At 41.0% G+C, this 17,869-nt stretch overlaps 2 protein-coding genes across 2 annotated transcripts; both read right to left on the reverse strand.

The window, feature by feature from the left end:
* Positions 1-1,095: 1,095 nt before the first annotated feature.
* Positions 1,096-3,756, reverse strand: LOC121885616 (proteinase-activated receptor 2-like). The gene is made up of 2 exons (XM_042395258.1): positions 3,562-3,756; positions 1,096-3,167 (listed from the first exon to the last, which is right to left on the reverse strand). Exons 1-2 carry the CDS (start codon positions 3,719-3,721, stop codon positions 2,104-2,106), a joined length of 1,224 nt encoding a protein of 407 aa, XP_042251192.1. The 5' UTR covers positions 3,722-3,756; the 3' UTR covers positions 1,096-2,103.
* Positions 3,757-6,194: 2,438 nt separating this feature from the next.
* Positions 6,195-11,436, reverse strand: LOC121885800 (protein NYNRIN-like). Its single transcript, XM_042395562.1, has one exon. It carries the CDS (start codon positions 11,434-11,436, stop codon positions 7,408-7,410), a length of 4,029 nt encoding a protein of 1,342 aa, XP_042251496.1. The 3' UTR covers positions 6,195-7,407.
* Positions 11,437-17,869: the final 6,433 nt, after the last annotated feature.

Below are 17,869 nucleotides of genomic sequence, written 5' to 3' on the forward strand. Positions count from 1 at the left end.
TATCATTCATGACCAAACCACTGCCATCATCCACAGATGTTCTTTGTGTTAAGTGCTACTTTATGATGCTAACACACTAAAGTAAGATGGTAAACATGACAAACCTACCTACTAAAGGTTGGCATGTTAGCATTGTAATTGTGAGCATTTAGTTCAAAGCACTGCCATCCTGACTTGTTCTGTTAAAATGTAACTTTTCTAGTCTGTGCAATATTGCACCAACAGTTTCACAGTTTCCTCAGCAAAAGTGTTACCTGTGGTTCTCACGGGGCCGTAGCAAAGATTTTATAAATACTGAGGTCGTGAATCAAAATTCCAAATCTCTTGCCGCATAAAATGTTTGATGTGATTTTTTCATTATTAATATGCCGATTATTTTCTCAATTGATCAATGTTTTTGTTTTTACATCAGAAAATAGTGCAATATGCCCATCAAAATTTCCTAGAAATTGTTAATTTTAACATTTGAGAATCTGGAACCATCATATTATTGGCATTTATATTTGAAAATTAATGCAAAAATTGATCAATTATCAAAATAGCTACCTGTTAATTTTCTGTTGATTGACTAATTAATTAATTCAGTTATCGTTTCAGGTCTAAACACAAGGCAAACTTATAAAAGTATAACATATATAAAAACTGGTTATATTTGTGTTTTTTTTTTACTCTGGAGATTTAAATTTTTTTTTTTTTTTTTTACTTTTGTCATGTCCCAAACTGTATGTTTGATATTGAAAACTGCAGTTGCCTCACTTGCTTTGTGAAATCTAACAGACTCCACCTAAACAAAATAACCAGTTGGTAACCAGTTTAGATGACCAAACATTTTTTGATATTATTTCCTATATTTTTACTCTTGGACAAAAACAGAGACATTCCTGACATTATGCCAGGCACTGTGAGGTATGAAAAATCTTTCAATTAAAGTTTCTACACTCAGAAGAAATAATTGGGATGAAATTTTGTCTTAGAGAGGGATTTTAGAAGAATACAACCATGGACTGCCAGCAGGATATCAGGATTGTTTTGAAAATGAGAAGTACCTGGATTGACCTTTCCCATGTTGACCTGCCCACATAGTCAGGAAACAGCTAGTTAAACAATTACTTTTATTGACAAACTAAAATTTAGTTATACAAGTTAAAAGAAATAATTTAAATACAAGACATAAAAAACATAGACAAACTTTTATCCTATATTATAAAACCTGCTAAATTTTGCCCATTTTAGGTTTCGGTCTCAGTTCTGGCACATTAGAAGTTGACAGAGAATTAATCTCATTTAAATTACAACATGGCCTAAAAGATTAGACCAATTAAAAATGAATAAAGGCAATCATTCATACCCTGCTGAAATCAAGAGTACTGCATCAAGCAAAGTGCATAAAACAAGTGTGTTGTCAAAGATATAAAAACAATTAAATGTATTTACAAAAACAACATAAGCAGTAACTTAGACAGCTCAAAAATCTAAAATGGGAGGTCATTGCCAAAGATGACTTAATTTCTTAATGTACTAAACCAAACCTGAGGTGGAAGAAGTCACAGTAGAATAAGAAAAACAAGGTAACACTTTATTTTATGGGTCCCTTTGTTTCTTAAAAATTTCCAGGAATTTTTCTGAATAATTTTATAGAAGTAGCTGCTATGTACAGTAACTGTTCATTCTTTGAAATGGTTACCTAGTTTTGTAGTATATGGGAAATGGACTCATGCAGTTTTTAAGAAAGAATCTCATATGCTAATATGTAGTTTGACATTGAACTGTACATTCTTCTGTCAATTAAAGAACTGTTAAGAATCTAAATTTTGCAAATTTACAACTATGAACCCAAATACAATGAGTGGGTACTTACCAACTAAACCTCCTTAACACTTTTTCTTATAATTTGTACCAAATTGCACCACTTCTCTTTCCTAGTCCTTCTGTCCTAAAACTTAACTGCTTCATACCTGCAAATTACCAGCAAGTTTCCAGGAAACTACTACTATAAAAATGAAGGGACCTGTAAAAGAAAGTGTTACTAAAAAAAACAATACATTTTATACCTGAAGGCAGTTATTGATCAGGAATAGAAACAGCTTAATAATGATCAATCCACTAGCATTCACTGCTCTGTGTGTTTCCTGACTCAGATGTGTACGTGTTACTCTTCTTGGAGTATTTCAGAGCACTGAAGGACACCCTCATCCTCTCCACTGTCCTCTCGCTCCTGCAGAGGAACGTGTTCTTCACATGATCCCTGAAGTCCTCGGAGATAAAGTAGTAAACAAAAGGGTCGATGCAGCTGTTGAGACTAGCCAGGCACAGGGTGGTGATGTAAAATCCATACAGGTTGTTGTTGACCCCGCCCAACAGCAGAATGTAGTGTACCAGCAGCATGATGTTACTGGGGGTGAAGCACACTAAAAACATAACCAACACTGTGATGATCAAGACCACAGCCTTCCGTCGCTTCTTGGCGATGGCAGCATCTGTCATGCTGTTCCTGAGAGCTTTGAGCATGAGGATGTAGGATATGATACACACAACTGTTGGAGCAACAAATCCCAGAGTTCCCATTGTCAGGAAGTAGCCAGCTGCTATTTTTACCTGACTGGGCCTGGTGACATCATGGCAGGTAAGGATTTGTGGATTGGAGTTTGTTACTCTGACCTGTTGGTCATACAGGTAGAGAGGGATGGTGATAATCCAGACCACCACCCAGACTGTGATGGAGACTACAACAGCTACGCAGTTGTCTCTCCGTTGCTCGGACAGTGGGTGGACCACCGCCCAGTAACGCTGGACACTTATGCAAGCGATAAAGGCAATGGAGCAGTACATGTTGCCATAGAAAAACGCCACCAGCACTTTGCACAGCCCTTCTCCATAGATCCAGTTGTTGCCGTTGAAGTGGTATGCTATCTTCAGTGGGATCCAGATAACAAAGAGCAAGTCAGCCAGAGCCAGGTTTGCCATGTAGATCGACGATGGATGCTTTTTCTTGGTCCTGAACAGGAATACCCATATTGCCATGGTGTTGGTGGGCAGCCCCACAGCAAACACAATGATGTAGATGATTGGGAGGAAGACAGTTGTAAGAGGACTGCTCAGGACTACTTTGGCTTGGGAGCTGACATCCACCCCATCTGGGCTCTCTGTACCAGTAAAGCCTCGATCCTCTGTGAATATGAAAACGTGAAAAGCAGAAGTATGCAGGTTTACATGCAGGAACAAATTATAATTTGACTACATATTAAACTCAAATGTGAGTTGAACTCTGTTCCTTTCAGCTGTGAGAACTTTACCCTGTTTCCTACTTGTAATAATAGTCCTCTGAGCTTGAGTCAGCAGCATTACAACATACATTTTACGTATAACTTATGTAACTTATATAACGTGATCAAACTAATTCTTATGGAGCATATAATGGCAATCAAGACCAAAACATCAAACAAACAAGGCCTATATTCGACGTATGTTAACGTAGAAGCACTTTTTGATTTTAAATCTACCCGAGCTGAATGTTTTCTTGACAGTACAAACATGTTGTTAAAGAACAAAGCAATATCTTACCTGGCTGGCAAAGACAAGTTCGGGCACAACACAAAAGGAGAAACAGGTGAGACCATCGTGTCTTTAAAGTCATGGCTGGGAAAGCGATTAAAAAATCTGTAATGTAATGTCCGCGGGTGTGACTACGTTGCTTTCCTTCTTCGGGTGTGTAAACTGCCATCCCCTCTTCAAATAGATGATTTGGACACCTGCGTCATGTCACTGAGTCAGCTGACCACATTTAACCAATCGAGACACAGCTCGGGTTGAGTTCGGTAATATAATGATAATCTCACTCATGAGTTCATCTTCCTTCTGACAGTAATAACTAGAACACGCATTTCTCTTCATCTGCACTACAGGAACGGTATGCGGACACCTTCAAAACCCGCTTATCGATGATATTTCTATACCTTTACTGATATAGTATCAAATAATACGTCATATGTTGTCAGAGGATATTATTTTATGTCTCAATGACCAGCGGCGTAATTTTTTCATGGTCTGCAGCTTTCATTTATGGACTTTATGGACTTTCGTGACGACTGTCTTCTATTTGGATTATATATTGATTTTTAGAGGTAACAATAACACACCATAAAATACTCTATTACAAGAAAAAAAAACATGGATTCAAAATTTTACTTAAGTAAAGGTACATACGTATCAATGCAGTAAAAAATACTCTCCATAAACATGGCCAGATTTACCTCTTACAGGGCCCCAGGGCAGAAGTTTGTTTCTGATAATCGATAAATTGTTTAAGTAATCTTTTCAAGCAAAAATGCCAAAACTTCTCTGGTCCCTGCTTGTCATATGGGTATAATTGTGAGTTTTCTTATATATTATATATATTTCTTATATATTGGGGTTTTTGAGTCTTGGCCAGATGAAACAATATGTTAAAGGACAGGTTCACATTTGTTCAAGTCTCTCTTATCCAACAGTCAGGTGCCCAAATGAACACTGAAGTAGGTTTTTCTCGCCATAATCATTCCTCCTGTTCACACTGACCATGGGGGCCAAAATCCACCGTCCTTCTGTGCAAAAAATGTATTTAAAAGTTGATCTGTAGCTAATATGAAGCTTCAGCTATCCAAATGAATCAAATCAAGTAGACATCTTTCAATGTTCATGTTTTTGGTGCCAAAGTCCCTCTTTTTGTTATTATACTTCCACCGCAGCTCAACATGGAAACACTGTCTGAGGAAACACAAAGAGGGAATTTGATGCTAAAAAGATCGTAAATGAAGCAGATATCCACTTGATATGACTAACTCAGACTGCTGAAGCCTCATATAAGCTTCAGATAAACTTTTAATTGCATTTTTGCACAAAATGATTGTGTGCACACACTGTGGACATTGACCCCCATCACTTGCATTGAAAGCACATTTGAAGGGGATCTTTTAATAGCCAGTATGAACAGGAGGAATGTTGACAGCGAAGAAAACCTCTTTCACTGTTCATATGGACACCTGACTGCTGTTTTATGATAGAACCTATCTTTTAACATTTGCAACAATTCTCAATATAATACACTTCAGTACACCACCACTACCCACTGTGACCTCTAAAATAAACACAAAGTAGAATTGTTACCTTTCTGATAATCTCAACAAAAACTGAAAATGTAGAAGCTTCGTAAAAGTAGAATTTATGTGAGAACTGTTCTATTAGATTGCACAGATGTTCCTAATAAAGTGCTCATTGAGTGTACATATAGGATATACTGCACATTTCTCACCAGCAGGGAGCATCATTAAACAAACTATGCCAAGGAGGGATGTTTGCTGATCACATAACTGTTGCTTCTTGGCTGCTTTTCACTATCACAAAGGTATTTAGACAAAAGGTTGTTTTGTTTTTTGTATATTTAAAGAAAATACAGAGTAAAACATAACTGAAAACTTTTCACTGTGAAACACATGCAATAAAATAAGCTTTTCAGTAATTGTATTTATGCATATACAGATGGGTGACAAATTAAAGGAAAAACTGGTGCAGGTCTGAACGCTTGACCCCTACAGTGAGGGGATCTGGTGGCTCTGTTATGCTGTGGGGGGCATTTTGCTGGCATGGTTTGGGTCCACTTGTCCCCTTAGAGTAGCATTTCTCAACAGGGGTGTTCAGAGAACTTTGGGGGGTGCTGGAGGCAATATTTTTGAAACGGGGGCGTTTTTGTTTGTCTGTTTTTAATGCCAGTTTAGTCCTACATTCGAATGCACATTTTCACAATTTCATCATTAGACTTCAGGGTTTTCCTTTGTTTTTTTCACTGCGCTGTCAAGTCTATTTTCCTTCGTTTTAAGCACATAACCACAGGTGACCTATGTTGTGGATTTTCGGAGCTGATGCACTGGCAGTTGTCAGTTTGAAGAAGAGAAGACCAAACCAAACTTCGTATGATGATTCTGGGAAAACTTTAATGAAGAACCTTGCAAGGGAGAGCGACTCAAGGGACACCTCCTGTTCGTACGGTGTCCCCAAACTCGTCTGACCCACACAGTCCAAAACCAGCCTTTAAGCCAATCATAGAAACTAGTTCGTCAGTTCCGAATCATAAACCTATGACCTAAATCTGTATCTTTGGTTTGTCTTGTTGCGTCTGATGATGACCTGCATTCTGGCCTTGGTTCGCCTGTGAGGCTCCTGGTTTATTAAACAACATGTGTTATCTTCTGTTTGAGAGAACAGAGGAGTACAGCTTGACATTCTGTTGTCCTGGTCAGTTATGGAATATCCATAACAATCCCCTCTTATTGATCAAAAGATCAATACAAATTACCAATTTATGACTGGACTGGTGGACTGTAAGGGCACAAACAGAGTAGAAACAACATCCGCACAACAGATAACAATTCTCACACAAAAGTAATACAAGAATCAACAATTGCATTGAACAAAATCAAAAGTAAAATCATCAAAACACATAATCATTTAAACACATAATGCAATAACAATAAAAGCAAACAATCAGTAAATTAGATAAAAAACCCCTCTTATGTACCCCTTTAAAACAACTGTCATGTGACCCATGAGTTCTGTCTTCCAACCACCAGGGGCAGTAGTGAGGCAAATCCTCAAAGAAGATCTCCTAGAACACCAAAGCGTTAAAGGAGGTCATTGACAGAGGTCACCAGTCACATGCGCAAACAACCTAAGACAAGACACTTCCTGCCTCTTACTAGATGAAATCCTAGCAACTTAAAGGGGAGTCATACAAACATTTGATTACATCATAACAATAAAACAAATCAATCACAAAGTGAAGTCTTCAACCCATGCACTTTGCGTACAGTAGAGGGCCATCACCATGGAGAGGTTACTAGCACATACGATGCATGGTGATGTGGAATCCATCCTCCTGGAGTGATCCTAGATTTTGAGTTTCCTCCTCCTCATCTGAAATGATACCTGGGTGAAAACGCCTCATCCAGTCACATGAGCAGAGGAGGATGAAAAGGAAGACAGCAACAGCAAGAGTGGTCAGGAACCTGACCAATCCGGACCCCCATGACCCAAAGACACCTTCATCGACGTGGATGAACTCTGCTTCGTCTCAAACAGTGTTTTATCATATGTAGACCACCGCCATAGTGTTGTAGAGTCCCAATGGGCTCATTGATTTGTCCGTATGTCCAAGATCTGGCTCTTGGTCTGCATTTTCTGGATCATTCTGCAAAGGGCGCCCCTGTCCATGGGGCACTGGGTTCATGGCACCGACTGTGTCATGAGAAGGAAAGCCTTTCCGCTCTCCTTCGCCTGGAATCAGAGAGACTCCTGTCTCTCTCTCATTTGGACCGACTTGACCTGTCCCCTGCCCGAACCTACTAAACAGGAGAGAAAAAAGGAGTAACCATCCGGTTACCTGCCAGGGCTCTGCTCTCCTCCGCCAGTGGTTGGGGGGGCCAGTCTGCACCTTGTGGCGTGGATCCATTCTGCTCTGCCTTCGACCTTCAGGGCCGTCCTAGTAGTCAGCAGCACCTGGTATGGACCTTTCCACCTAGGAGACAAAGACACTTTTTCCAGAGATTTGATTAATACCAGGTCACCTTCTCGAAAGGAATGAATTGGTTCTTCCGATGGTTTGGGGAGTCTGTCAGCCACCTGTAAATGATACTTTCTCAAAATCTCTGTTAGTCTTTTCACATACTCAGTCATGAACTCATCCGTCCAAAGCAGAGTAGCTTTGTGTGGTGTCAGTGGGGGACTTGTCCCTGTGGACATTGGTCTTCCCATCAGCACCTCGTGAGGACTCAGTCCTGTAGTTGCACACGGTGCACTCCGAATGGAGTACAGCACAATCGGCAGTGCATCAGGCCATTTCAGGCCTGTGGCTAGGACTGTTTTGGTCAATCTGTCTTTGATAGTTGCATTCATTCTCTCAACTTGACCTGAACTCTGTGGATGATAAGGAACATGTAACTGCCACTTAAATCCTAAGATTTCTGACAGTCCCTGAGTGATTTTTGACACAAAAGCTGGACCTCTGTCGCTATCTATTCCCTGCGGCACTCCGTACCTAGGGATTACCTCTTTTAGCAGACACTTTACAACTGTTCTTGCATCTTCTTTTTTCGTTGCAAAAGCTTCTACCCACTTCGAGAACCTGTCGGTTATGACTAGCAAGTATTTGAAGCCTTGTGAGCTTGGCATATGTACAAAATCTATTTGCATATTTACAAAAGGACCTGATGGGGGTTCTAAGTGGTCATGTTTCACTGTGCTATTCTTTTTTCTGGTCTGTTGACATATCATACAACTATCCACAAGTGTTTGTGAAACTTGAGTAATGCCTGGAGCAAACCACTGTGAGCGAATAACATCATTCATCACCCCTCTTCCAACATGCGCTGGACCATGCGTCACACGTGCCAGTACATGAAGGAGAGCTCGAGGGCAAACCGGTCGACCATCAGGGTGGAGCCACAAGCCAGACTCCGCGTCAACTTTACAACCTTTACGCAACCAAAGACTTCGCTCCCTGTCATCAGCGTGATTTTGCATTGTCACGACATCATTAGCGGAAGGAACTGGAATTGGATTGGTAGGTTGTGTGGAGGCACATTGAAGTACCAAAGAGGGAGAGGAAAGTGCCGCTTGTTTGGCTGCAGTGTCAGCCATTGCATTTCCTCGTGAAACAGGATCAGTTCCATTCGTGTGAGCAGCACATTTGATGATTGCAAGCTGAGATGGGCGCAAAATAGCATCTAACAGGTCATTAACCAAAGTGTGATGCTGTAGTGGTTTTCCAGAAGATGACACAAAACCTCTCATCTTCCATAACTGGCCAAAATCATGAGCAGCGCCAAATGCATATCTTGAGTCAGTGTAAATAGTAGCCACCTTACCAGAAGCAAGAATACACGCTCTAGTTAGAGCATACAGTTCTGCTGCTTGAGCAGAGGTACCTGGAGGCAGTGCTTTTGCCTCTACTACCCCCCAATCGTTAACTACTGCATAGCCAGCTAGATGTGTGCTATCAGATGGTCTGCTAGCTGAACCATCAGTGTAAAAAATCAAATCAGAATTGGGTATTGGTGTCTGCAACAAGTCTGGCCTTGGGGATGTACACAGGTCAATAGTTGTGATGCAATCATGCTCATCATCTGTGTCAATCAATGGAAGGAGAGTAGCTGGATTCAATGGAGGTGAGCGTTTTAAAGTGATGTGTGGACTATGAAGAATGATTGCTTCATAGCCTGAACGACGTGCAGCTGTCATGTGTTGGGTAGCAGATGTGTTCAAGATGTGAAGTACTGCATGTGGAACGTGCACAACACAGTCATGAGCCAGTACAATTGGAGAAGATTTCTCAATCATGATGGCAACGGCGGCCACCGCTCTTAAGCAACCTGGCATGCCAAGAACCACAGGGGTTAGTCGAGAGGAGTAGTACGCAACTGGACGGTAATGAGACCCATGTTTTTGCACGAGAATGCCTGTAGCAAAGCCATCTCGTTCATGTACATGCAGATGGAACGGCTGATGATAGTCCGGCAGCCCCAATGCCGGAGCCAAGGTGAGAGCATGTTTCAGGTCCTGAAAAGCTTTGTTCATGTCCTCAGTCCACTGCACCTTGGGAGGAGCTGATTGCAGTGTGGCGTTTCGCAAAACAGAGTCCATAGCAGCATACTCAAAGATCCAATGTCTGCAATAATTCGCCATCCCCAAGAACGAGAGCATTTGTTTCTTGGTTGTGGGAGGAGGCATGTTAACCAGCAGTTTCAACCTCTCCGGTGACAACAGGCGCTGTCCATTTTTCAAAACATGACCCAAGTATGTCACCTCAGACCGACAAAATTGCAGTTTGGCAAGTGATGCTCTATGACCACACTCAGCTAGTCTCTGTAGGAGCAAGATGGAGTCCGTTCGACAAGCTTCCTGTGATGGTGAAGCTATCAGGAGGTCATCTGCATACTGTAGGAGAGTGGAGCCCCCTGGAAAGTGGAGGTCATCCAAGTCCCGTTTCACTGCTGCTGCGTAAACTGTAGGACTCTCGACAAAACCCTGAGGCAAACGCTGCCAGGTGTACTGTTTTCCTTTGAATGTGAATGCAAACAGATACTGGCTATCTGGATGCAACGGGATTGAGAAAAAAGCTGAACTCAAATCAATGACTGTGTAGTGTGTTGAGTTGGATGGTAGTGAAGCTAAAATCGAATTTGTGTCTGGCACAATTGGAGCTGTTGGCACTACAATGCTATTAATAGCTTGCAAATCTTGTACAAAACGCCATTCATCTGGGCGGTTTGCTTTTGGAATGGGTAAAATGGGTGTGTTACATGGGCTTGTTGTTTGAACCAACACACCTTGATCCAGTAAAGACTGAATTACACCTTCAATACCAGCAATTGACTTGTGTGGCAAATTGTATTGCCTGACCATTGGTAGTTTAGCACCAGGTTTGAGTGTGACTTCGTGAGGTGGAGCCGAATTCACAAAACCCACATGGTTTTTATGTTTAGCCCATAAAATAGATGGAACCTCTGAAAGCTCTGATGGAGGCCCATACTGTGTGGGGAGGGGTGGTTGTTGCAAAACAAACCTACTCTGAGGTAGCTGGATGTGCTCAGTTAAAGATAACATGTACAGCTCAAGGCCCAAGTGTGTTATTGTTTGAGTTTGAGGAGTCTGCGCAGCTCCTCTCAATGCCTGGCACTGTGCCACCATGCTTTCAAGCTGTTGTGGGTCACAGCCAGGAGAGACAGCTACAGTGATGTATGGAAATGAATCTTTATCATTAACCAATTTGCGCTGTGCGTCAGATAACCGAATTGGAATTGCACATCCCTGTGGACCAACAAACAAACATTGTTCACACTCCAACCCCTCTTGTGTATTCAAAAACACATCAGCTAATTGTTTGTACACCTCTGGGGGGTTAAATGCTGCTGTACAGTGACACTGTAGTACAGGCCTCATGGCAGACATCTGTGTTGCACATGCTGGTGAAATTTGAGCAATTTTTTGAATGCTAGATACTGTGAAACTGGAAGCCATGTTAAAATCAGTCAATGACCAACAATACAAACAATCAGCAATAGTTTTCAAAAACTGAAATGCATGAGCAGCCTTCACATCAGGTAGGCTTAAAAACAATCCATCAGGTGTGCATTGAATGGTGGCATGTAGCTTGCAAAGTAAATCTCGTCCCATGAGATTAATTGGACTTTTCTCAGAAATCAGGAAAGAATGTTGCACATCTGAACCTTCAACAGTTATTTTAGCTCTCTGTGATAGTGGCTCAACAACAGGAACGCCGGAAACACCCACGGTGGTGACAAAATTAGGTGTTGGTGTACATACATGCTCATCAGCTTTAACAGTGGAAATTGTGGCCCCACTATCTACCATAATGTCAACTCTACTACCATTTACTTCAACAGGCATTATTGGATCTTCTGAAGGATCTTTTGAAAGTCGAATTACAGCTGCTTGAATGGGAAATGTTTTTTCTGATCCTGCCCCTCTATGGCCTCCCTATGCTTGATTGTAATATTGTCCATGATTCACATTATCAACATGTGGAGGAGGTGGTAGTGGTTGTTGTTGTTGTTGTGGTAAAGCAAGGGGGGCTGTTTGTTGGAAATTCCTTGTTTGGTGATCCTGGAATGGGTAATTTTGCTTGTTCTGACGACGACCACTTCTACACTCATTAGCCCAATGTCCCGCTTTCCCACATTTGTGACACTTTCCCGGTTTTCGCTTGTTATTGTTTTTGAAATGCTGTTGTCCACCCCCCTGTCGCGCATGCTGTAACATTTGTTTTGGGAAGGAGGCAGATTTGTCTTCAGCAAAAACTTCACACCTATCTAGCGCCATCATTTTGTTTACCGTTGCTTTCCAGTCTTTGGTTTGCCAATCGGTGACAGACAATTTGTATGCAGCTGCAACATTTGGTTTTAGATTTTGCACAAAGGTTGTAACAACAAAATATTCATTTCCTTCTCGTCCTATTCCTGCATTGCTATCCCAAGTACGTGTAAATCTGTTAACAAACTCAGGTACAGTTTCATATGCATCTTGGACACAGTGAATTACTTTATTAAAGTCAGTGCGCTGTCGTGCACATTTTCTTATTGCTGTTTTTGCTTCTTCATTTAACCAGTCAATCATGGTTCTATGAGGAGGCCACTGGCCATCCTCTGTCCGAGCAGGGAAAAGAAATTCACCTTTGCACAAATCCCACTCCGTTCTGTATGAGCCAGCAAGTAATTGTTCAACATCAGGTATCAGACAGTTATACACAGAGCATACATATCTTAACCATCCCCAGTATTCATCTGGGTTTGTGGTCGGATTGGGGGCATTTTGTGTCATTCCAACTATCTCAGCAGGAGTCCATGGTTTGCAGACAGCTGTGTTGCCAACCATGATTTTTGGAGCATTTATTGAGGTGGATGTAATGTTTAGAGGGGGCTCTAAAATGTTAGTTTTCGATCTTGTATGTCTTTCCAGATGTGAATGTGTCATTCTAGTTGTACCTCGTCTCTGAGTTTTGCTACTTGCAGTGTGGGGTCGTCTCTGTGTCATCTTTGGCCTGACTGCAGGTTCTGTGTCGTCACTATGATCTGTGTCAGACTCCTCCCCCTTACCTCTGGCTCCTTGTAACTCAAGTTCTACCTCACTTTCTCCTGAGCTGTCCTGAGTGTCTATCTCTGTTTCTTCAGCAACGGCAGCTAAATGTCTTTTCTTTTCCTTTCTTTTCTGGCTTTTTACCTGTTTGAATGACAAATTAGCTTTCTTTTCTTTTTCTGCAGCTTTCCTAGCTTTTTCTTCGTCGGCTCTATCTTTCTTTTCCTGTTTAACTCTTTCCCTTTCTCTAGCAGCCTGACTGTCTCTTTCCCTTTCTCTAGCTGCTATCTGCTCTTCTCTATTTTCTACTTCAGTCTGTAGTCTTTGTCCCTCAACAGCTGCGGCTAGTAAGAGAAATTCATCGTCAGTCTTTGCTTGTTGTGAAATGGTTTGATCAGTCATGTTAGCAGCTGAAAAGGGGTTTGAAGGTGAAAGTTGTGGAAAAATTGAAATCATTGTTTTGTTTGTGTGTGACTCTTGCAAAGGCACTCCAGCTTTGGATACAATGGTCAACAAAGTTTGTGGAGAGGGAGCATCAGTTTGCCGTTTTGCCCAACCGTATATGATAGCTTTGGAAATGGCCTTCACATTCTCACCATGCCTCTGTTTAATTTTCATCATTTCTGTAGCTCTGGTTTGCAACTCTGCTTCCAACATAGGCAAGTGACATGCTGTCACACATTTAACACAGTTCTCCACTGCTGCTCTGAACTCATCAGAAAAACGATCAACTCTTTTTTCATCCAGACTCACTCCACACCTCTGACGAGCAACAGTTAACCACACATTTACACAATCTTTCATATACGCACTATCCCAAGATGGATTTCCAAAATCTGGGTTAACATTGTACTCAGCAATCTGAAGCTTATCTCTATCAAACGCTCCTTCGTATGGCCATTCGCCATCTGTCCACTGATTCATAAGGGAAGAAAATGGAAACACAAAAGTCCATCCTTTCAATCTACCAACAACTCCCGCCGGAGATTGTGGAGAAAACATCGCTCTATATTGTGCATCTGTGAGTGTGTGGGGGTTTGCTTCGGGAAGCTTATCAATGGCAGATTGACCTTTTACTTCTGAATTGGTGCGTTTGTTTCCTACTGAAACAGATTTGTTCTTTCTCTTGTGTTTTGGTGAATGAATTAATTTTGTAGTAGATTGTGTTCTACTCACTGCTTTAGACGTGTTGTTGCCCATTTTAACACATTTACATTAAAAACATCACACAAACAAACACATCAAACACAAAACAGACACATCAAAACTTTCCCAGCATCACCGAAGTTCTTTTTTTTACACCTCTCTTCCTGGTGCAATAGCAGTGATCTGAAGCCAAACCGACGAAGCAACTCTTCGTCTTGTGTACACTGTTTATTGTTTGAAAAATTTTTTACCGGCGCCCGACTCTAGGACTTAGAATCCCAAGTCTGAAAACATTTCTCACAGGACACAGAGTGGATGATCCCCGATCTTGGCTTAAACGAAATAGGCCAAATCCTACCCCGAAAACGTCTTTTCTATAGTTTAAACCTCAGGTGGGTCCCCCTGTGCCGGACGTAGCCCGAAGCTAGCCCAGAAATCCCAGCCACTTTTGTGGCACTGCAGGAGTTAAGACTCACTCAACTCTGCCTTTTTTTACCTCTTCACAACCACATGCTTTGCACCTGCTTATCACTGCACAGTTTCAACACATTTTCATGTGTTTAGATTCTTTAACCATCAGCTTTTTGCTTTTTTTTTTTTTTTTTTGTTCACTTTGTGACCACCTTTAAAGTGAAAGTGATGCACAGTTTCTTTGTGATTTCGTCAAACGCAGACATGGTAAGGCACAATAATAAAATAAAATTATGCACTTACCACGTCTTTGTTGTGTTGAAATCCTGTTCGTGACGCCAAATTGTTGTGGATTTTCGGAGCTGATGCACTGGCAGTTGTCAGTTTGAAGAAGAGAAGACCAAACCAAACTTCGTATGATGATTCTGGGAAAACTTTAATGAAGAACCTTGCAAGGGAGAGCGACTCAAGGGACACCTCCTGTTCGTACGGTGTCCCCAAACTCGTCTGACCCACACAGTCCAAAACCAGCCTTTAAGCCAATCATAGAAACTAGTTCGTCAGTTCCGAATCATAAACCTATGACCTAAATCTGTATCTTTGGTTTGTCTTGTTGCGTCTGATGATGACCTGCATTCTGGCCTTGGTTCGCCTGTGAGGCTCCTGGTTTATTAAACAACATGTGTTATCTTCTGTTTGAGAGAACAGAGGAGTACAGCTTGACATTCTGTTGTCCTGGTCAGTTATGGAATATCCATAACAACCTACACTCAACACTGTACCTGAACGCCTCCTGTGTAGACACAAGGGAAACTATGCTGAGTCTCTTCCGCAGTTTGCTGTCATTTATGGTCGCGCTAACTTCTCTGTACTCTCCTCTGCTCTATTTGTCAGTGTTTGTGTTTACCTTAGTTTGTAGCCCAACCATTGAAATATGGCAAATTCCTGTAAACTTAGCTACTGGCTGAAACAGCCCCTCTTCTCAACCAGCAGCAGAGGGAGGAGGAGGAGGACAGGATGAAGATACTGACTGATGTCTGTGTTCTTCATTCTTTCTAAACTTCACTCAGTATTTTAATGTCAGAAATATTATTTATTTTTTTACATTTTGTATTTTTTTACTGACATTTTTTAATTTCCTTCAAGTGAGATATTATTGAATTTATATAGTGACTTTGCTGATGGAAAAGTTACTGTTGCTGTTTTAAGAAACAATATTTTGTCAAAAATAAAAATAAAATAAAAATCTATTCTAATCCTGTTCTAATTAAAAGAAAAAAAAAATCAAAACCTCCCCAATTCTTTAGTAATGAAAAAGAACCGATTTCTTTCTTCTGGCATTTTGTTCATTCCATCACAGCAGTCAACAAGGAAACATAACCTATTTATCAGATCGATTTCAGTCTGTACATGTTAATGATGAATCCTCCATGCACGCAAAAGTTAGACACGGAGTTCCACACAGTTCTGTACTTGGAACAATACTATTCACCTTGTATATGCCTCCTTTGGGCAATATTATTCAGAAACACACTTTTCATTGCTATGCAGATGATACCCAATTATATTTATCAATGAGGCCAGATGAAACCAATCAGTTAATTAAACTCCAAGCGTTCCTTAAGGGCATAAAGACCTGGATGACCTGCAATTTTCTGCTACTAAGCTCAGACAAAACTGAAGTTATTGTGCTTAGCTCTAAACACCTTAGAAACACATTATCTAATGATATAGCTACTCTAGATGGCATTACCCTGGCCTCCAGCACCACTGTAGGGAATCTGGGAGTCATATTTGATCAGAATATGTCCTTTAACTCCCACATAAAACAAATCTCAAGGACTGCCTTTTTTCACTTAGGTAATATTGCAAAAATCAGGCACATCCTTTCTCAAAAAGATCCAGAAAAAATAGTGCACACATTTGTTACTTCTAGGCTGGATTATTGCAAATCCTTATTATCAGACTGCCCTAACAAGTCTCTAAAGACTCTACAGCTGGTCCAGGATGCTGCTGCATGTGTACTGACAAAAACTAGAAAAAGAGATCATATCTCTCCCATTTTAGCTTCGCTGCATTGGCATCCAGTAAAATCCAGAATGGAATTTAAAATCCTTCTCCTCACCTACAAAGCTCTTAATGGTCAGGCACCATCATATCTTAAAGAGCTCATAGTACCTTCTTACCCCACTATAACACTGTGCTCCCAAAGTGCAGGCTTACTGGTGGTTCCCACAGTCTCCAAAAGTAGAATAGGAGGCAGAGTCTTCAGCTATTAGGCTCCTCTCCTGTGGAACCATCTTCCAGATTCAGTCCGGGGGGCAGACACCCTCTCTATGTTTAAGAGTAGGCTTAAAGCTTTCCTTTTTGATAAAGCTTATAGTCAGGGCCGACCAAGCTCACCTTGGACCAGCCCTTAGTTATGCTGCTATAGGCCTAGACTGCTGGGGGACTTCCCATGATGCACTGAGCTCCTCTTTCCTCCTCCTCATCTGCATGTGTTCATATACCATCACTGCATGTTACTAACTTGGCTTCTTCCCCGGAGTTCTTTGTGCTTTGTCATCCGCAAGAAACTCCAGGGACCGGGCTGTGGGCCTTAGCCGTGGGGATGTCCTTCCCCAGCTGTTGCTGCTGTTTGTTGTTCTGCTTCCCCCCCTTTCTTTCTCTCTCAGCCCAACTGGTCAAAGCAGATGGCTTGCTCATGGGGTAATTGTTGGGTTTCTGTAAATTAAAGTACGGTCTAGACCTGCTCTATGTGAAAAGTGCCCTGAGATGACTTTTGTTGTGATTTGGTGCTATATAAATACAACTGAATTGAACTGAATTGAATTGAATGGAATTGAATTGAATCACCATCTCTTATTCTAACACCCGCAGACAGAAACATGATGAAAACTGTTGGTTACGTTAAATTTAGATGCTGAAAATAATCTGAATCAAACTGATGAGTGAACAGTCTCAACCCTCTGTATTCATCCTTAACCTGAAGTGTTCTCTCTGATAACAGAACAGCAGCTCTGAACTCTGGAATAAAAAACCTGGAGCAAAAGTCAAATATTAACAGACAGTATACATTTTTATTGGTTAGATCGTAAAGTCTGATGTGAGCCTTTTATTTCAACAAGGAAATAAGTGCTGAGATGGCATTAATGCAGGCTGTTGTTTCTCTATGATATGTGCAAAATGGGACAAATAAATAGTTTGTGGATAAAATTCTAACCATAACCGTCCCTACAGCTGGCTAGTAGCTACACCCTGACTATGGCAGGATGAGAAAATCGCAGTTTAAATCCATTCACTATAAGCCTGTTTTACCAGTGTTTTGTGATTATTATTTTTTATGGCACACAGTGCATTTTTTAAGTGCATATTGCAATGATAATAGTCCAAAATTGTGTGAAAATGCATAGTTTTTTGTCAAATAACATCAAACGTTCTTGGGGGAGGACTCCCAACCCCCAAGACCAAAACCCCTATTTTTGTTTTTGTTTTTATTGCGCTTTTAATTTTAGAAAATTAAAATGTCACAATAAGTGTTCATAAATAAACTAATAAACCCTCTGTATTCATCCTTAACCCGAAGTGTTCTTTAAGGAAATCTGATAACAGAACAGCAGCTCTGAACTCTGGAATAAAAAACCTGGAGCAAAAGTCAAATATTAACAGACAGTATACATTTTTATTGGTT

This window comes from Thunnus maccoyii, chromosome 19 (assembly GCF_910596095.1).
Source record: "Thunnus maccoyii chromosome 19, fThuMac1.1, whole genome shotgun sequence".
NCBI classification, from domain to species: Eukaryota; Metazoa; Chordata; class Actinopteri; order Scombriformes; family Scombridae; genus Thunnus; species Thunnus maccoyii.

Bases quoted from the DNA above. Each gene is read 5' to 3' on its own strand.
- LOC121885616 (XM_042395258.1), bottom strand. From the start codon at position 3,721: ATGGCAGTTTACACACCCGAAGAAGGAAAGCAACGTAGTCACACCCGC. The intron at 3,168-3,561 runs GTAAGATATTGC...TCATATTCACAG, and splicing joins AACTTGTCTTTGCCAGCCAG to AGGATCGAGGCTTTACTGGT.
- LOC121885800 (XM_042395562.1), bottom strand. From the start codon at position 11,436: ATGCCTGTTGAAGTAAATGGTAGTAGAGTTGACATTATGGTAGATAGT.